Below are 20,680 nucleotides of genomic sequence, written 5' to 3'. Positions count from 1 at the left end.
AGAGAGTGAGCACATGCACAAGCAGGGGAGAGACAGAGATAAGGGCGGAGAGAGAGAATCTCAAGCAAGGTCTGTGCTGCCAGCACAGAGCCTGAGGCATGGCTCGAACCCACAAACCATAAGATCATGACCTGAGGTGAAACCAAGAGTCGGTCACTCAACTGACTTTGCCACCCAGATGCCCCAAGACTGTTTCTTTTTTAAAAAGGACAGGGGCGCCCTGGTGGCTCATTCGGTTAAGCATCCGACTTCAGCCCAGGTCATGATCTCACAGTTCATGGGTTTGACCCTGCTCTGAGCTTTCAACACAGAGCCTGGAGCCTGCTTCAGATTCTGTCTTCCTCTCTCTCTGCCCCTCCCCTGCTCCTCCCCTGCTCGTTCTCTGTCGCTCTCTGTCTCTCAAAAAAAAATGTTAAAAAAAATTTTTTTAAAGAAATTACATTAAAAAAATTTTTTAAATAAAAATAAAAAAGGACACCCATGATAGCACCATGTTAGTTAAAAACTAGACCACCATCAGTACCTTCTTCCCTACATAAGAGTAACTGTTAATATAAATTCAAGGTTTATTATTTTCATTATTTATTGGTGTATTATAAATGTATTACTAAACAATGTTCATTTTGCATGTCTTTATTATGAAATTTTCACCCACATACTTTATACCTACATTTAATAATTTTTAGGGTTTTCCTTCACAATTTATCCCACCTCTTTTTATATTTTAGGCATCATGACATTTCACCTTAAAATTCTTCACATGCAACTACAAAAAATTTTCTACATTAACCATATCATCACATTTAACAAAAATATTCTTCAATATTATCTTATACCTAGTTTATATTTAAATTGTTTCAGTTGTATCAAAATGTCTTTCATTGCTAATCTAACTAGGGTTCAAAATTATATTGGTCATCTCTTAAGTCTCCTTTAAACAAGAACACCCCTTCCTCACACTCCACTGTTCATTCTCCATAATCCTTTCTTATTGCAGAAACCAGGCCAGTTGTCTGCAATTATCCATCTCCCAGATTTGCCTGACTGCTTCCTTTAGGTATCACTTAACTTGTATATCTAATCCCTAGATTTCTAAAATGGAAGTCAGATCTTAAGGCTTACTTCATCTGTGGCTTAAACATATTTGGCAAAAATGATTTCTTTTGCTTGATTTTAAGATTTATAATTTGGTTACCACTCTGATGTAGTCTGAGACCTTTCACTTATCATTCTCTTTTGGATTCCTCCATGTTATATTTGCCAGGCTCCCAGGACACATATAAATAAATATCTCTAGGGCATGTATATCTATGAATGAGTAGATTACTAAATCATAAATTGTATCGAGGATTACCAAACTATGGCCCAAAATAAGCTTGTTGCCTTTTTTGCAAAAAAGTTTTACTGAAGCATAGTCATGTTCATTCATGTATGTATTGCCTTTGGCTGCTTTTATACTATAGTGGCAAAGTTCAGTAGCTGTGTACCCCAAATCCTAGAATATTTACTACCTTGGTTATAATGTATATTCAGCTTTACAAAAACATTTATACTCATTTATATTCCCATCAGTGTAAACTGATCCATAACCCTATTCATCTAGGACCTCTGACTTTTGACGTTTTCAAACTGTAATTTTTGCCTATCAGGTATTGAGGGTAGTCTTAATTTGCATTTCTCTGATAGTAGCGAAGCTGGACATTTTTAATGAGGTTTTTTTGGCTATCATATTTCTTTTTTGTAAAATTACTGATGTCTCTTACCTATATTTAAAATTTCTGCCCTTTGAGATAGCAAGAAAACAAGACGGTCATTTCCTTTTTAACCAGGTGATAGAAGTTCTTTCTGCATCTGGGTAATAATTTCTAGTTCTGTCTTGAAAAATAAGTTTATTCACCTTGAATAACAATTTACCAACCTTTCATTTTACAGTGCTTTTGTTAAGATTTTCCCTATGTACAGAGTGAAATATATATATTCCATATTTTCTAACTGTAAGGGCTGTACAATTAATTATCTTTCACAAAGAAGTATTTAATCTATGTGGAATAGATTTGACTATGTGATGAAAGATCGAGATCAATTTGACTTTTTCCCAATATGACTAAAAACTGTCCCTTGCTTTTCTACATGTAAGACATTATGATGTTAAGTATTGAGCACATTGTGGAATTAGCAAAGGAACAAATCAACCACTGAAACAGCTCAAAAATAGACCGCTGCATATGTGGAATCTTGATGAATGATAGATCATACATTAAACACGGTCCTTTAAGGAGCTCTTGGCTATTATGTAGGCTTTGTTCTTCCATATTAGTAATCTGTTGAGTTCTTTGGGGGGAAAAAGGTTTTGGGATTTTCACTAGAAATACAAAGACAATTTGGGAAAAATTGTTACTTTTATTATAATAAAACTTCTTATCCACGCAAACAGTATGTCTGTCTATCTATGTAGGTGATCCTTGTCTTTCAATAAAATTTTATAATTTGTTCCACATAGTTTCTGCATAACTTTTGTTAGATCTTTAGGTATATTATAATTTTTTTGTTGTTACTGTAAATAGTATCTTTTGGAACAATAACTTCTCTTTTGCTACTTGCATAAAGAAAATCCAATTTTAAGCTTTTATTTTAAAAAATTTTTAAATCTGAGTATAGTTGACACACAAGGTTACAGGAGATTTAGGTGTACCACACAGTGATTCAACTTCTCTATACTTTGTTATGTTCACAAGTGTAGCTACCATCTGTCAACATACATCACTATTACAATATCATTAACCATATTCCTTATGCTGTGCCTTTTACTCTTATGACTTACTCATTCTAGAAGCCTCTTATCTCCAACTCTCCTCCACCCACTTTGCCCATCCCCCCACCCCACTGTCCTCTGGCAACCATCAATTTGTTCTCTGTTTTTGCAGGTCTGATTCATCTTTTTGCTTCTTTATTCATTTGTTTTATTAATTCTACATATGCATATGGTACTTGTCTCTCTCAGTCTGACTTATTTCACTTAACATAACATCCTTAGGCCTACCCATGTTAAGCACATATAAAGCATATATACAGTCTGAAGATTATAAAAAATGACATGCTTACAAGTTACTGTCAAGGTATTTCTAAAACTCTACTAACACCCCAGAAGATTCCATGCTTCTCCTTTCTTCTCCATTAAAGGGTTGACTTTTTGGGATAATCTCTTCAACTTTATTGCCTGTCTACTTATGTATGCATCCCTAAACATTAAGTTCAATTTTGCTTGTTTTTGAACTTTTTATGAAATCATGTTGCTCCTGATAACAGTAATTCATTCAATTTTTAAGCTGATTAGTATTCCATTGACTAAATTTGCCACAATTTGTTATTTATTTCATGTTTGATGGGCATTTAGAGGCTTTACAGGTTTTGATTTTAACAAACAATGATGCTTTAAGTCTTATATAGGTATAGTGGTCCACATAAGCATTACCACATTACTACAGAGTATGTACTCGGGAGTAAAAATGGTGGGTTGTGGGTTATGGGCATCTTCAACTTCGCAGTTTGGAAAACTAATTTTTACTTACAATTTTTAATTTTTAATTAAATATTTCTTATTGAGATATAATTGACATATACCATTATGTTACTTCCAGGTGTATAACATAACAATTCATTTGTATATATGCAAAATGATCACCACAGTTATTTAGTCTAATTAACATCTGCTCCCATACACATTTACAGAACTTTTTTTCTATGATGAAAACATTTAAGATTTCAAGTAAGCAGAACAGTATTAACTGTAGTCACCATGCTATACATTATATCCCCATGACTTAGTTTACAACTGGAACTTTGTACTTTTTGATTCCTTCCCCCATTTTGCCTATATCCTCACCCCCAATCAGTTCTCTGTAAATATGAGCTTGGCTTGGGCTTTTTTGTTTTTGTTTTTAGATTCCACATATAGGTGAAATCATACATTATTTGTCTTTGACTTATTTCATTTAGCAAAATACAAAATCCATGTTCTCATAAATTGCAAGATTTCATTCTTTTTTATGGCTGAATATTCGTTTGTATATACATGTACCACAATTTCTTTATCCAATCACTCATTGTTGAAACTCAGGCTGTTTCTAGATCTTGGTTCTTATAAATAATGCTGCACTAAACATATGGAGGTATGTATCTTTTCAAATTAGTGTTTTCTTTCCTTCAAATACCCAGAAGTGGAACTGCTGGGTCATATGGTAATTCCATTTTTAATTTTTTGAGGAACTTCCATACTGTTTTACATAGTGGCTGCACCTTTGCATTCCCAACAACACATGAGGATTCCCTTTTCTCCATCCCTTTGCCAACATTTGTTAGTTCTTGTCCTTTTTGCTAATAGCTATTCTAACAGGTGTGGGGTGATATCTCATTGTGATTTTGGTCTGCATTTTCCTGATTAGTGATGTTGATTGAGCATCTTCTCATGTGCCTATTGGCCATTTGTATGTTTTCTTTGGAAAATATATATTCATATTCTCAGCCTTTTTTTTTTTTAGTGAATTATTTGGGCTTTAGCTCTTGAATTGTACCACTTCTTTATATACTTTGAATATTACCCCTTATTAGATATATGATTTGCAAATATTTTCTTCCACTCGGTAGGTTATCTTTTAGTTTTGATGATGATTTCCTTTGGAGTGTAGACGCTTTTTACTTTGATGTAGTCCCACTTGCTTATTTTTGTTTTTGTTGCCTCTGCTTTTGGGATTAAATCCAAAAAATCATTGCAGCAGTGGTATCCACCTATGTTTTCTTCTAGTTTTTTTTTTTTAATTGAAGTATAGTTGACATACAATACTAAAGTCATTTCAGGTGTACAACACAGTGATTCAATAATTCTAGACATGACACAATGCTCATCACAATAAGTGCAGTCATCATTCAATGTTATAATACAATGCTATATTATTATGTCCCAATGCTGTATTATAGTTTATTTATTTTATAATTGGAAGTTGTATTTCTTATTCTTTCAATTTCACCCATTCTTCCTCCACCCTCCCCTCTGACAGCCACTAGTTTGTTCTCTATTTATGAATTTTGTTTGTTTTGTTTTTTAGATGCCACATATAAGTGAAATCATATGGTATTTTGTTTTTCTCTGACTTATTTCACTTAGCATAATACCCACTACATCCATCATGTTATCACACATGGCAAAATTTCATTCTTCTTTTTTTTGGCTAAATTTTCTAGGAGTTTTATGGTTTTAGGTGTCTTTATATCTTCAATTTATTTTAAGTTAATTTTTGCATATGGTATAAGATATTGATCCAGTTTTCCCAGTACCATTTATTGAAGAGACTGTCCTTTCCCCATTGTATAGTCTTGCTTCCTTTGTCATGTGGCCAACTAATTGACCACATCTGTGTGGATTTATTTCTGAGCTCTGTATTCTGTTCCCTTGATCTGTGTCTGTTTTTATGCCAATACCATACTGCTTTGATTACTATAACTCTGTAGTACAGTTTAAAATTGGGGAGCAGGATACTTCCACTTTGTTCTTTCTCAAAACTGTTTTGGTTATTTACCGTCTTTTGTGATTCCATATAAACTTTAGGATTGTTCTATTTCTGTGAAAATTCCCACTGAATGTTGATAGAGATTGCATTGAAATCTGTAGATTGCTTTGGGTAGTCTGGACATTTTAACAATATTAATTCTTCCAATCCATGAGCATGGGATATCTTTCCATTTATTTGTGCCTTCGTCATTTTCTTTCATCAATGTCTATTTATAGTTTTCAGTCTATAAGCCTTTCAACTCCTGGGGTAAATTTATTCCTATGTATTTTATTCTTTTTGATGCAACAGTAAATGGGATTGTTTCTTAATTTCTCTGATAATTTGTTATTATTAGTATATACAAATGCAACAAATTTTTTACATATTGATTACATATACTGCAATTTTTTTAACAGTTTCTTGGTGGGGTTTTTATTGGGTCTTTTCCATACACAATGTCATATTATCTAGAAACAGTGACAGTATTACTTCTTCCTTTCCAATCTGGATATCTTTTCTCTTTCTTGCCTAAAACTGCCCTGGCTAGGACTTCCATTACTATGTTGAACAAAACTGTTTGTAACAAGTCACCTTTTCATAAGCATTCCATATCCTCACCAACAATTCAAATAATCAGATGCTTTGGTCTCTGCCAAACTGAAGGTTAAGTAATATTCTCACTGTGATTTTACTTTGCATTTCCATGATTACTTATGAAGTTAAACATTTTTCATATGTTTTTAAGCTATCTATCTATATACCTATATCTATTTATATATCTTCTTTTGTGAGTACTTGTTTCTTCATCCATTCTTTGAGTTCTGTTTTGGAAAAATTTTTTTCCACGTTGAAGATTATCCTTTCATTTTTCTAATATATTTTTATGGAAAGAAGTCCATAATTTAATGTATAAATTTAAATCTAGTGGGTTTTGTGTCTTTCCTACCCTAAAGTTATAAAAATATTCCTATTTGGCACCTAAAAGCTTTATAGCATAGCCTTTGACTTTCAGGTTTTTGATCCACTGTGGATGAATTTTTATGTATGATATGAAGTAATAGTCAAATCTTATTTTCCATAAAAATATGCAATTGCCCCAAAACCATTTATTTAAAAAAGTTCATCTTTTACCCAGTTCTATTCCACATCACCCTGTTACAGATCAAGGTTACACAAGTGGTTGGCCTGTTTCAGTGGTATTTTGTTCTAATGGCCCATTTATTTACTACAATACCTATGCCTACTATATTAATTATTAATTTTATAAAAATTTTTTTGAGGGGTGCCTGGGTCGCTTAGTCAGTTAAACGTCTGACTTCAGCTGAGGTCATGACCTTATGGTTCATGGCTTGAGCCCCACTCCGGGCTCTGCGATGACAGCACAGAGTGTGGAGCCTGCTTCTGACACCCACTTGCAGTCTGCCTCTCTCTCAAAAATAAACATTAAAAATTTTTTTATAAAAAATTTTGGTATCTGGTTGGGCATATTCTCCTTTTTTCTCAAGAATGTTTTGGTTATTTTTGGTCCTTTGTATTCCACACTGAATTTTTACAAGTGCTTTAGTTTTTAGTTTAAAAACTAAATTGTTGGGGCACCTGGGTGGCTCAGTCTGTTAAGCGGCCGACCTCAGCTCAGGTCATGATCTAGTGGTCTGTGAGTTCAAGCCCCACGTCGGGCTCTGTGATGACAGCTCAGAGCCTGGGGCCTGCTTAGGATTCTGGTCTCCCTCTCTCTGCTCCTCCCCTGCTTGCACTCTGTCTCTCTTTCTCTCTCTCTCAGAAATAAACATTAAAAAAACCCCTAAATTGTCAAAACAAAACAAACAGACTCATGAATACAGAGAATAAGCTGGTGGTTGCCAGAGAGAAGGGGTTAGTGGTGGGAGAAATATATGAGATTAAGATGTACCAGCTTCCAGTTATAAAATACATAAATCATGGGGATTTAAAGTACAGCACAGGGAAATTCTCAGTAATCTTTAATAACTTTATATTATGACAGATGGTAACTATACTTACTGTAGTGAGCAATCTGTAACGTATATGAATGTTGAATCATGTTATACATCTGAAACTAATACAATATTGCAGGTCAAGTTTATGTCAATTAAGAAAAAACTAAATTGTGGAGCACCTGGGTGGCTCAGTGGGTCAAGCATCCAACTTTGGCTCAGGTCATGATCTCATGATTCGTTAAGTTCAAGACCCATATTGGGCTCTGGGCTGACTGCTCAGAGCCTGGAGCCTGCTTTGAATTGTGTGTCTCCCTCTCTCTCTGCCCTTCCCCCACTCAATGCTGCTTTCTCTCTCTCAAAAAAATATATACATTAAAATTTTTTAAATAAAAATTAAAAAATAAAAAACAAGTTGTGATTCTGATCAGGATTACACCGATTTTATAAATTCAGAAAAAGTGACATCTTTATGACAATAAGTCAAGGTATATTCTTTCATTTAAGTCCTTACTCTCTTGCAATAAAATTAAAAATTTTCTAAATATAGGCCTTCCACAACTTTATTAAATTAATTGCTAGGTATTATTATAATGTATTATTGTAAAAAAATATTGATTTTAATTATGCTGCCTGCCTGCTGTTAGAGGCGTACAGAAATACAAATAATTATTGAAACTGTATCTTCAATTACAGTGAAAGAACTAAAGCTAGCATCATAAAATACCTTTTGTCAGCCTCCCTACCAAGAATGCAAAAATAACTTTCCTTATTTCACAAACTCCTATACCTCCCCAAGGGTAAAATGGTACATCTATTTTGAAAAACTGTAAGTAGTTTCTTACAGTTAAACATACATACATCAAGGAAATAAAAGGCACAGCATAAGGAATATAGCCAGTGATATTAAAACAATGTTGTATGGTGACAGATGGTACCTACACTTGTGGTGAGTACAGCGTAACATATAAACTTGTCAAATCACTATGTTGTACACTCAAAACTAATATACTAATACAATACTGTATGCCAACTATACTCAAATTTAAAAATATGAAAAAAAGTAGGGGCGCCTGGGTGGCGCTGTTGGTTTAGTATCAGGACTCTTGATCTCAGCTCAGGTCATGATCTCACAGGTTCATGAGGCTGAGCCCCACACTGGGCTCTGCACTAATGGCATGGAGTCTGATTGGGATTCTGTCTCTCCTTCTCTTTGCCTTTCCCCCGCATGTTCTCATTCTCTCTGTCTCTCAAAAATAAACTTAAAAAAAAAATAAAGGAAAATAAACAAACCTATATCTACCCCATGACACAGTAATTTAATTCTTAGGTTTTTACCTAAGAGAATTGTTCCTAAATAGACTTGAATGTTCATAGCAGTATTATTAATAATCTAAAAAGTGGAAAGAACTCAAATGTCCAACTGATAAATGTATAAATAAAATAAATTCAATGGAATACTGTTAGAGATAAAAAGGATATATGCTACAACATGAATGAACAACTTCAAAAATATCATACTAAGTGTAAGAAATCTCCAAAGACCACACTTTGTGTGATTCCATTTATACTAAATGTCAAGAACAGGCAAATCGATACAAACCATAGAGATTACTGGTTACCTAAGCTGGTGGCGGGAGGGGGGAGGGTAGGTGGAGGCTGGTAGGGCAGAACGGGTATGGGGGAATAACTGTAATGTGTACGAGCTTTCTTCTGGGGATGACAGAAATATAATAAAATCAGATTATGGTAATGGCTGTACGACTCTGTAAGTAAATTAAAATCGACTGAATTGTACACTTAAGATGGATAACTTTTACTGTATTATACCTAAATAAACTGCTTTTAAAAAATGCTCTAACAGCCTTATTCATACTGGCAAAAAATGGAAACAAACTAAATGTCCATCAACAAAAGAATAAACACATTATGATATAGTCACACCATAGAATACACTTTAACAATGAAAAGGAAAAAAAAGTACTGATACACACACTGATGAACCTTCAACATTTCGGGAGGAAAAGAGCCAGTCCAAAGAATAACATATTGTATGCTTTACTGTAAATAAAGAGGCAAAATTAATCTATGATTACAGAAATCACAACAGTGGTTGCCAGGAGAGGGGGCAGAGGCGACCATGAGAAAATAACTGGCATAGGGCAGCATGGAACTTTCTGGTGTGATGGAAAGTGTTCTTTACCTGGTTAGGGATGTAGGTACATAGAGTTATATTTACATGTCAAACCTCATCAAACTGCACACTTAAGACCTGTGCATTCTATTGTGTGTAAATTATACCTCAATTTAAAAAAAATGAACAAACCTAGCTTCCCAGTAAGTCCCTATTTCCTAACCAGAGAACGCATCATTTATAGAATAAACTGACAAATATTAATGCTTAATCAACAATGCCTTTCAAATTTCCAGGGGCTGCAAGCCACCTTTAGAAGAACAGCCTCCCAGCCTTATAGTTTTAAGATACATTAATATGTAGTAACACGCAAATCTCAAATGCTCTATCTATATGCTCAATTTCTCTTTTGCTACACGTGAGTGCTTTTAACTTATCCAAGGGGAAATCTAAATAATGGCATTATTAAATGACCTATTATATTAAAGATGACATTATATATGATGTAGGTCTACTTTCTTCTCCTCCCTAAGACAGATCCCTGGTGGACTCAAGTTTTGAACTTCAAATATTTATTTATTAAGCCCTTATTATGCTACACATGGGCTACTCTCATGGAACTCACTACCTACTGAAAAAGACAACAATTAATACATAATTGTTGGTTTTGTTTTTTAGATGCCACATATACATGGCATATATGGCATATTTAATATTGTTAAAATGTCCAGACTACCCAAAGCAATCTACAGATTTCCTAATACATAAGAACATGTCAGAAATGGCAAGTATCCGTAAGACATGCAGCCACTTCTTCCTCTTTATAAATGGCAAACGTAATTAATGGAATCTTTTCTTGCTGAGTAAGATGCAGTCTCAGAATTCTACTTAATGCAATGCTCCATAAGTAGAAGGCCCTAACTAACCATGTGCTTGAACAGATAGAAGAAATAAAAGTGATATGCCTCTGTTACGTTGCAAAAATACATGGGAGAAACAGACACAAAAAGGCTAGAGAAGGTTTTAGTGAGAAAGCAGGACATTCATTCATTCATCAACCAACTTCCCTTTACATTAGCTACTATGTGACAGGAATTAGAACAGGAAACTAGACTAACAACACAGCCCCAGACCTCTAGGAACTCATTCTAGAGAAGAAGAAAAACAATGATAAAAGTGTTGAGTGCTATACAGTACATACAGAGTGTTCTGGGCATCTAAATAAGACCAGGAAAAAATGACTCTTTAGCCAAGATTCTGAAGCATAGTTAGCCAAATAAAGATGGAAGGGGAGTGACACCACCAAGATGGCGACATGGGTTGTTCCTGACTTTACTCCCATCCCAAAACTAACAACTATTCATGCATGTGATACCACCGAGAAAGATGGCAGGGAAGAATACACAGTTAGACAAGACGGCATGAAAGAATACAGTGTGTTCAGAAAAGCTCTAAACACTTTTGCGTGGCTTCATGCAGGGTTGGTCAGTCATGACGTATCAGAACGATTTTTTAAAAGTGGTAAGGAAAGGGCAATGGCTGGGAGACTACTGGTTCAATATGCTTCCCTCTATCATTGAATTATTACTATATGCATGTATTCTTGAAGTAAAAATTTTAATTTAAGAATATGCTCTAAAAATCATAAATAATGGAAACAATTTTTAATAGCTGCTAAAAGCATTGGGGGGAACTTTATAATGGTTGACAACACTTGAACCACTGACCAAGTTTTAAAACAAACTTTTTATTTATTTATTTCAAGAAACAGAGCATGCAGCAGCGGCAGCGGCAGAGAGAGAGAGAGAGAGAGAGAGAGAGAGAGAGACAGAGAGAGAGAGAGACAGACAGACAGAAAGAAAGAATCCCAAGCAGACTCCACACTGTCAGCACAGAGCCTAACATAGGGCTCAAACTCATGAACCATGAAATCATGACCTGAGTTGAAATCAAGAGTCAGATGCTTAACCTACTGAACCACACAGGTGTCCCTAAAATAAATTTTTAATTTTAGAATACTCTTAGATTTGCAGAAAAGCTTTGGATAGTACAGTTTCCATATTATCTCTTACTCAGTTTCCCCTGTGATAGCATCTTACATTATTATAGTATGCTTTCCCATTAAACAACCAACACTGATACAATCCTGTAACTAGATTCTACTTTATTTGGATTACACTACTTTCCCCTAATGTTCTTTTTCTGTTCCAAGATTCCATCCAGGATATACTACATTTAGTTGTTATGTCTCCTTAGCCTTCTCTGGTCAATGACAATTTCTCAGACTTTAGTGAGAAAGTGTTTTTAGCGACCTTGATAGTTTTTAGCAATACTTGTCATTCAGGTCAAGTATTTTGCAGATGTCCCTTAATTTGGATTTGTCTAATGTTTTTATCATGGTTTGACTGGTTTTATATGTTTTTTTTGCAAGGAAAACCGCATAAGTATAGGCTATTCTCATCATATCATATCAAGGCTATACGCTATCAACATGAAATATCACTAATAATATTAATAGTTATCACCTGGTCAAAGTTCTGTTTACCAGGTTTCTACAGTATAAAACTAATTCCCCTCCCTTTCTGTACTCTACTCTTTGGAAGCAAGTTGCTAAGTACAACCTATACTCAAGAAGAGTGGAGGGAGTTAGGCTCCCTCTCCTGGAAGGGGAATTATCTACATAAATTATTTGGAATTTTCTGTATGGGGGATTTGTCTCTCATCTTTTATGTATTTATTCATCAGTGATTTATGTAAATAATAGCTAATTCTTCAAGATCAATTTTATCATTATAAAAATTACCAGACATTCTACATCCCATAATGTGATATAACAGGAAGCATATCACACCACATGGGGTATATTTTTGCTTCCCTCATCTCCTCAAAGAAAAGTTGAACTTCAATCTGTCAAGCTTCAAAAGCTAACCGTTTATAGGAAAAGCTGTAAAGCTGTATCCCTCAGTAACCATGCAATCTGCCATGAGGTGAAGCCCTGGATAGCAACTGAGACTTGAAAGAGAAATGAAGAATCCTAAACCTATATAAGTCCCTGGATCCAGTCAACTATGAGGACAGCTCTTTCCCTCGCCTTCCATGGTTTGGTTATACCAACCAAACAAGCAATTCTTTCTTGATTTTGCTGGACTGAGTTGGGCTTCTCTTACTTATAAACAAAGAGAACTAACAAATATAATAAATACAAATAAGGAAAAGCATGGGAACAGAAATCAGCTCAGGACACTGAGAAGTAGAAAACAAGTTGAACTGCTAATTTAAAGCCAAATTTTAGGGGAGTTTTTTTTTTTTTCTCAAAACTAGGTAGAATTGATTTGCTTTTAAAATTTAACGGTCTAACTGGTTTTGGTAGTGTTAACTGTGGGGTTCAATTTTTAGCATATAATATTTGGTCACATATTGATCACTTATAATTTTAGAAATCAATGATGTTGCTTTTCATCTAATTAGGGCCTAAAATGAATAAATTATTCATCCAAGCTAATATATCTAAGTTAGACATGTAAGAAACACTGAGCAACAAAACGTATACAGCCTATGGAGCCAGTAAGACCAGGTTTGTTTCCTGGTCCCCTCTCTCACCCAACGCTTTTAATTTTTGATAATGTTTTAAAAATACATATTACATAGATGTAATAGAAAACTTCAACAATTTACACTGGGAAAAGTAAGCCTTCCTCCTACCCCTATAAGCCCCCCTGCACCACCCTCTGTCAACCACTGTTAAAACTTCTTGGGTACTCTTCTAGAGATAGTCTATTCAAGCATATTGAAGACTTACCCTTAGAGATTTCAAGACATATGATGATCACTAAAAAATTTAAAGCTACTGAATGGTAGGTACTGGAAGGATTGGGGTTGGGAAGGCAAGATAAAAGTGGAGCTAAAGAGACAGCAGTAGCTAGGAGATACTCTACCTTGCAGCACTGGTGTTTCAAAGGACAACATAGTAGGGGCACTTGGGTAGCTCAGTCGGTTAAGCATCTGACTTCGGCTCAGGTCACTATCTTAAAGTTTTTGATTTCAAGCCCTGCATCAGGCTCTGTGCTGACAGCTCAGAGCCTGGAGCCTGCTTCCAATTCTGTGTCTCTCTCTCTCTGCTCCTCCCCCACTCTTGCTCTATCACTCTCTCTCAAAATTAAATAAACATTAAAAATAAATAAATAAATACACAATAAAATAAAAAACAAAAACAACTTTAAGGATCAAATAATGCTCCTGAAAGACATGATTAGTTATGGTTTCTAAGAGGTATATACAAGCATCTATTCTACTATTCATTCTTCTTGTCTAGAATTCTCATGGGATATTCTTGACTATACTGTAGTGAAGAATGGGTAGGGGACTGGTGTAGCAGACAATATGTCCTGGACACTTAATGAAGAAAACTTGTTCCCATCTTCTACTCCTGATAATGTCATTTATATTCTAATTGTTTCAGGGTAAGAAAAATTGTAAATAATTGGGACTGGAAAGAAAGCACTGAGATTAATAAGACAAAATCAAGACGGATGGAGAAAGCAAATGGGGAATGATGTAACCCAAGAACAAGTTTAGCTGGCAGTTAGAGGAATACATGGGAAGTACCTCTCATCATCTAGAAAAAAGTAAAAAAAATCTTTTCTCTTTTGAATTTTATCCACTAAATACCTGATTTAAGAAGGAATAGATGAGATGTATATTGTTCTCAACAGATATTAGGAATTTTAAGTAACAGAGATAGAAAGGATTAAGTCAATTATTGAGTATACGATATAAAAAAGACTGAGGTATTTTTAGGAGTAGAAAGCAGCTCTCATTTCAGACTTGAAATCAGAAATATTTTTTCAGGCTTATTTTTGAACTATGATAAAGTTCTCCTAAATTCCCAGAGCAATGGCATAACCATTGCAACATTTAAATATTCAAGTCACAAGAAAGTGAGTAATACCTCTAATGAAAATGGAACATAACTTTGGTATATTTTTAACAAGTGTCAAAGGATAATGTGAATTACATGTTCTTTTGACCAATTTCTTAAAATAGTTATGTAGGAAATAAATTATAATTAGGCTGCATTTACAAAAGTAGGAAATATCTGATTCACTGAACTACTCAAAGTGAATTTTATTACCTATCACATTATTTTTAACAAAATAATCAGAACACAGCTCTAAAATATAATGAAAGATAAAATATACACTATGTCACATACCTATGCTTGTTTAAATACAACTTAGAATGAATATATGAAATAGATTAGATCCTGTCAGTCTGAATTACTTTTTCCCCTTTAAATCAGGAAAGCAGGAAAAATAAGCATGGAACAGTTTATAAAAATTATTTTTCTCTTTTACTAATAGTTGCTGGTAGTCTCTTAGGAATAGAGCATACCATTTGTATCTGCTTTCTCATTTGAATAAAGCTATCTTCCAAAGAAGTCAATGGATTAAAATAATAGAATCAGTCCAAAAGTACATGGTTTCCATTTTCAAACATAAAATGAATACCCAGACTGTATTTGTGGTCATTTAAATTTTAATCTAAGAAGTGGTGACTGTAGTTTTTAAATTACAAAATTTTCTATACATAGAAATTTCTATGTATTTCTATTAAATACATTAATTTTCTGCTTGTGTACAACATTAAGGACTATATTTTTACTATAGTCAGAGTTATTCAGATATGGTTTTCTTAGAGATGATTTCATTTCCCTGACCTGAAACAACAATAAAAATGGTCAAAAAACATTTATATACTATAAAGTGAAATCAAGGAACATCTGACCATTAAAAAAAATCATTTTATGGAATTGCTAACAAGAATACATACATAATAGAACAGCAAAGCTTTCAAGTTAGTACCTAAAGAAGTGAAAAATAATATTTTATTAGTAACTCCCTCAATATTAGAAGATATAGTGGTACCTCCAATTTAAAAAGGTTTATAAAATCTGGTACTGAAGTTTTTTTCAAACTAATTAATTATTTATTTAAATCTTTATTTGAGAGAGAGAGAAAGACAAAGCAGGAGCAGGGAAGGGCCAGAGATAGAGGGAGACACAGAATCTGAAGTAGGCTCCAGGCTCTGAGCTGTCAGTACAAACCCCCTATAGGGCTCGAACTCATGAATCAAGAGATCATGACCTGAGCTAAAGTCAGGTAGCTTAATTGACTGAGCCATCCAAGAATTCCTTAAATTTTTTTTAATGTTTATTCATTTTTTGAAAGACAGAGAGACAGAGTGTTGGGGATGAGGGGTAGAGGGAAGGGACAGCGAGAGAGAGAGGGAGACACAGAATCCAAAGCAGGCTCCAGGCTTGAGCTGTTAGCACAGCGCCCAAAATGGGGCTTGAACTCACAAACTGTGAGATCATGACCTGAACTGAAGTTGGCCACTTAAGCGACTGAGCCACCCATGTGCCCCTGAAGTCTTAAAAAAAATGAAATTTAATCAATAACCCTAGGAAGTTACATGAAGGTAACAAGAAGTTACCTTGTGATGGTGAATGGTTAAGAGTAGTGTGATCCATAGCTATAAACTACAGAATCACATCTCACCTCACAACTTCCATAATTCCAAAATACCGTGAGACATGGTTTCAGGATGTTTTCTATAAAGATTGGAGTGTTACACCATTTTTCCCTAAAATTTTAAGCTTACATGTGGTAACCTTCTAGGGTGTGTATGCACGCACACCTAAATACTAAATACTAAAGCCAAATAATACATTTCCTTCATGCAAACAGTATTTTCAACCTACCGCAATATATTTTACATCCTTATAGCTGCCAGAAATATGACTGAATTCACTCACAACAAACCTATGAGTTGTCCTTTAACTAGCTAGATCGCAAAAGACTGCCAAACACTGAAGTATTATTCTTAAAATCATCAAGTGTTTTCCAGAATAAAGATGGTTACAATAACACTTACCTCAGTCTTTTTACTAAGGTGATCTGTAAATGAAAAAAAAAAATGGTGACATTTCACTGAAGAAAATTAACAATATTAATACTTAATATTAATAATTAATACCCAGTATGTAAAAATATTTAAACAAAGTAATTGAGAAGAATTTCAAAATTTTAATAAGAGTTACAGAAGTCATCTGGGGATTGCCTAAAATATCAGATTTCTTCTCTAGGGATAAGATGTTAAATTTCAACATATAATTACTAATTTGCTCAGCTTAGTGACTACGTTTTATATACCAGTAAATGCCATGCATACCACAGGGTATTATTAAATTTTACACACTTGAATTCCAAATAATTTAGGTTTTTGGTGTTTTAAACAATTGTTTTTTGGACAAAGGGGAACAAATATGTTTAAAATCAAATCACAGGGTATTATAATTGCAAAATTGTACAGATCAGTGCCTTTGTGGGGGGAAAAAAAGAATAGTAATTTGGGCCCTTTTAAAGCCTCTTTGTTTTAAAAATATACATCATAGTGCTTTGATAATACTATAAAAAATCTTAAAAACTGATGTACATTTATAAAATGAATACAAAAAAGAAGGCAATAAGAAATATATCCAGATCACACAGATCATTGACTTAGTAACAACCTAGCCTTTCTAGAAAAGGATTACAGAATGAGGGAAAGAAAGATATAAGGGAGTCCATACAGATACAAGGCTGACACTAAAGTACAAAGAATTCTTATTTAAATTAGAGATAATCAGGGTATCTTGTATCTAACACTGCTTCTTGTGCACAGCAGAAATTTTTTATTCTCAAGGACTAGCAATAATTTAAGAGAAGAGCATTCTTATGACTAAGAATTTAAAAGCTGGACCACTTCTCTAAAGAATCTGTTGATCAGAATAGAGTTTACAAGTACAGTAAATGTCAAAAGCACAAGTTTCAGCTCAAACTACCAAATCCTATTTATTTCTAATTTCCTACTTATTCCTAACATCAAAGTCATTCTTCTAGTGTATTCTACTTAGCATATGATGTGATGCCAGAACCTGAGGAATAATCATGACTGTTTTAATCACATCTTGAAATAGTTGTCTAGCTTCCCTATGACAGCATCATACTGATGTCTTTTCTCAATCCACTTAATAAATTTACATAGTACTTATAATCAAACATATGAAAAATAAAGTTTTAAAAAGCTTTCTTTTCATGTTTCACTTAGTTTTTAATGAAATACATCTTACATAAAATCTTTCTTACCAAAATTGAAAACTCTAACATACACCTATTCTTTTAACTTTAAATAAGAAACTTAACATACATCTCCTCTTTTAACCTCTAAACAGAAAACAAAACAAAATGAAACACAACACTTAATAAGAGAGGCAGAATGTAGGAAAAACTGTCCCAATTCTTAAACCAAAGCAAAATAATGCTCTAAATGTATTCCTAATTTCACAGACAGGCTTGTTTCTGAAAATGGAAAAGTATTTCATTGTATTTTTCTTTTTAGATTATTGTTTTAGTATTATATAATCCTCACAGAAAAAATGCCCAATGTATTAAGGGCTAAATTCATATGAACCAAACAGATTACTGTGTCAATAAACAAACAGCTGTTCATTTTGTCAGCAACTATTCTGACTGACATAAGAACAGCACCACCCAATAAAATTTTCTGTAATGACAGTCATGTTCCATGTAGAAGCCACCGTTACATGTAGCTACAGAGGCCCTGAGATGTGGCTAACACAACTAAGGAATTTTTAATTTTAGTTTATTTTAATTAATTTATATTTAAATAACCACATATGAATAGTAGATACCATATTTTAGGGTTTTCACCATTTCCCACATCAGAAACAATGTGTTTTATGGTCTGCCTTCAATTTCTTTGTCTTTCTGTTCAATAAAAAAATATAAATGATATTATAACGTTTTCTGGTAATAAGTCTCCTAAAAATTTATATTTTAATTTTCTGAGGTGTAGCTCCAGATAATTTGAAGAAGCTGACCAATAATGGATGAAATCTGAAGATACTATTCCTAGTCTACTGTAAGTCGAATCACTTTATGCATAAGCACAATAATAATGTTTCAAGATGACTCAAAGACTACAAATAAAATTTTTATTTTCAGTGAGTTTTAGAAAAAGGAAAAATTCAGATACAAAAAGATAAATACATACTGAAGCTTTATGGCGATTTAATGACTGCTTTTAAGTTACCCCTCCTTACCCACCTCCCCTTGGTTGCTTATTTCCAAACAGGGCTACATTTTTCACAATGTCAGAAGCACATTAACAAAACAATTTTTACTTATTTTAAAAATTAGCAAGGAACTTACCACTTACATATAAAAAGACTTAAAGTAGTTTCTCTAGTGTAATAGATTTTGTACATATATTACCTTCAGATTGAAAATCTTTTAGTGATACTGTGAGAGGCCGGTCTTTTCCCTGATGATTCTTTCTTTTATCTTTTTTATTCATAACCTTTGACTGAGTTGAAACATTTTCAGCATTTTCATACTCCTAAAAAGAATTACCAACAATAATTAAGCTTGATTAACACTAGTAAAAACATCAACATACCATTAGGAATATATTTCTTTTTTTTTAATGTTTTATTTATTTTTGATACAGAGAGAGACAGAGCATGAGAGGGGGAGGGGCAGAGAGAGAAGGAGACACAGAACCGGAAGCAGGCTCCAGGCTCTGAGCTAGCTGTCAGCACAGAGCCTGACGAGGGGCTCGAACCCACGAACGTGAGATCTAACCTGAGCCGAAGCCAGAGGCTTAACCAATTGAGCCACTCAGGCGCCCTGGTAATATATTTCTTAAAGTTTTCTTTTTTAAAGAGAAATAACAAATTAAAAAGCCAACATTTTAGGGGCAGCTGGGTGGCAGCAGTCGGTTAAGCACCCAACTCTTGATTTCAGCTCAGGTCATGATCTCAATGTTCAGGAGTTCAAGCCCCGCGCAGGGCTCTGTAGTGACAGTGCTGAACCTGGTTGGGATTTTCTCTCTCCCTCTCTCTCTGGACCTTCTCTGCTCATGCTGTCTCTCTCTCAAAATAAATAAACTAAAAAAAAAAAAAAAAAAGATTTAAAAAGTCACCACTTTAAGCTAGCCAAATTGTATAAAAAGATAGCTCTGTTTTTATTTAGAAACTCAATCTCTTGCCTCTTAAACATTAAAATAAAAACAAAATCTATACCTTGATTTATAACCTCTCCTAGTTGCCACCTCTTTTTCTTTATTTTGGGATCAAACTGAAGACAATCATCTATAGTCAACTTCCTTTCTCACCTCCCCCGTCAAATCTGGCTTCCTCTGTTCTCTGCCACTAAAATTAAGGTCAACCTCCCCCTCAATGCCAAATCCAAAGAGTACTTTTTCAAACACCTCTTAGTTTCCTCAACACACTTCTAACTACTCTTCAGTCTCCATCACTGACTTCTCTTCTCCAAACTCTTCTCATCATTATTCTATTCTTAAGCTATTCTTTTGCTTTATACCCATTGTTTCTCAAAATTTAAAGCTCGAATTATATACTCATGATTTTTGCATGTACAGACAACTCAACTGGAATGTTCAATAAACGTCTCCAAGCTAAATATGTTCACCGTGCCTTCCCTACTGGATCCTCTAGTTAAAGCACCTTGTTTAATGTTACCATCATCACACAATTCTGTAGACTAGAAACCTGAGTCACCTCTCTCTGCTCTTCCTACAAACTACAAAAAATTAGTCATGAGGTCTTGTTGAGTTTATCTCCTAAAGATCTCTTACATCTGTTCTCTTCAGACCTTCTGTCATTTCTCTATCTTCTGCTGGACATTGCAACACCCTTTAATTTTAGCCCCTCAATCCATCTTCTACACTGTTACAGCATGAGTTTCTAAAATGAAAACCTGAAATCAATCTAAAAGTTAAAAATAGCTCAATAGCTCTCTGCTAACATTTATAAAGCCCAATCTCCTTAGCTTGGTGCACAAGATTCCTTATATCCTATCCTTCAGAAAGTATTTCTAGCAATCCAAATCAACTATCCTATGCCCTTTCATACACACATATCCTGTATTCTTGCCGCTCCTTCCCTGACAATGCCAACTTTCTCT

General features: G+C 34.1%; 1 protein-coding gene across 2 annotated transcripts in view; it reads right to left on the bottom strand.

The window, feature by feature from the left end:
* GKAP1 (G kinase anchoring protein 1) overlaps positions 1-20,680 on the bottom strand; it is a 79,971-nt gene that overhangs the window by 32,547 nt on the left and 26,744 nt on the right. For both annotated transcript variants that reach the window (XM_029920035.1, XM_029920036.1), the window contains exons 5-6: positions 18,968-19,091; positions 16,566-16,588 (exon numbers count right to left, since the gene is read on the bottom strand). In XM_029920035.1, coding sequence (XP_029775895.1) covers positions 16,566-16,588; positions 18,968-19,091 — 147 coding nt within the window. The remainder of the gene's footprint in view (positions 1-16,565; positions 16,589-18,967; positions 19,092-20,680) is intronic.

The sequence above is a fragment of the Suricata suricatta genome, chromosome 13 (genome assembly GCF_006229205.1).
Source record: "Suricata suricatta isolate VVHF042 chromosome 13, meerkat_22Aug2017_6uvM2_HiC, whole genome shotgun sequence".
Taxonomy (NCBI): Eukaryota; Metazoa; Chordata; class Mammalia; order Carnivora; family Herpestidae; genus Suricata; species Suricata suricatta.
Note: the sequence above shows the minus strand (reverse complement) of the source record. Positions and strands in the feature narration are given on the sequence as shown.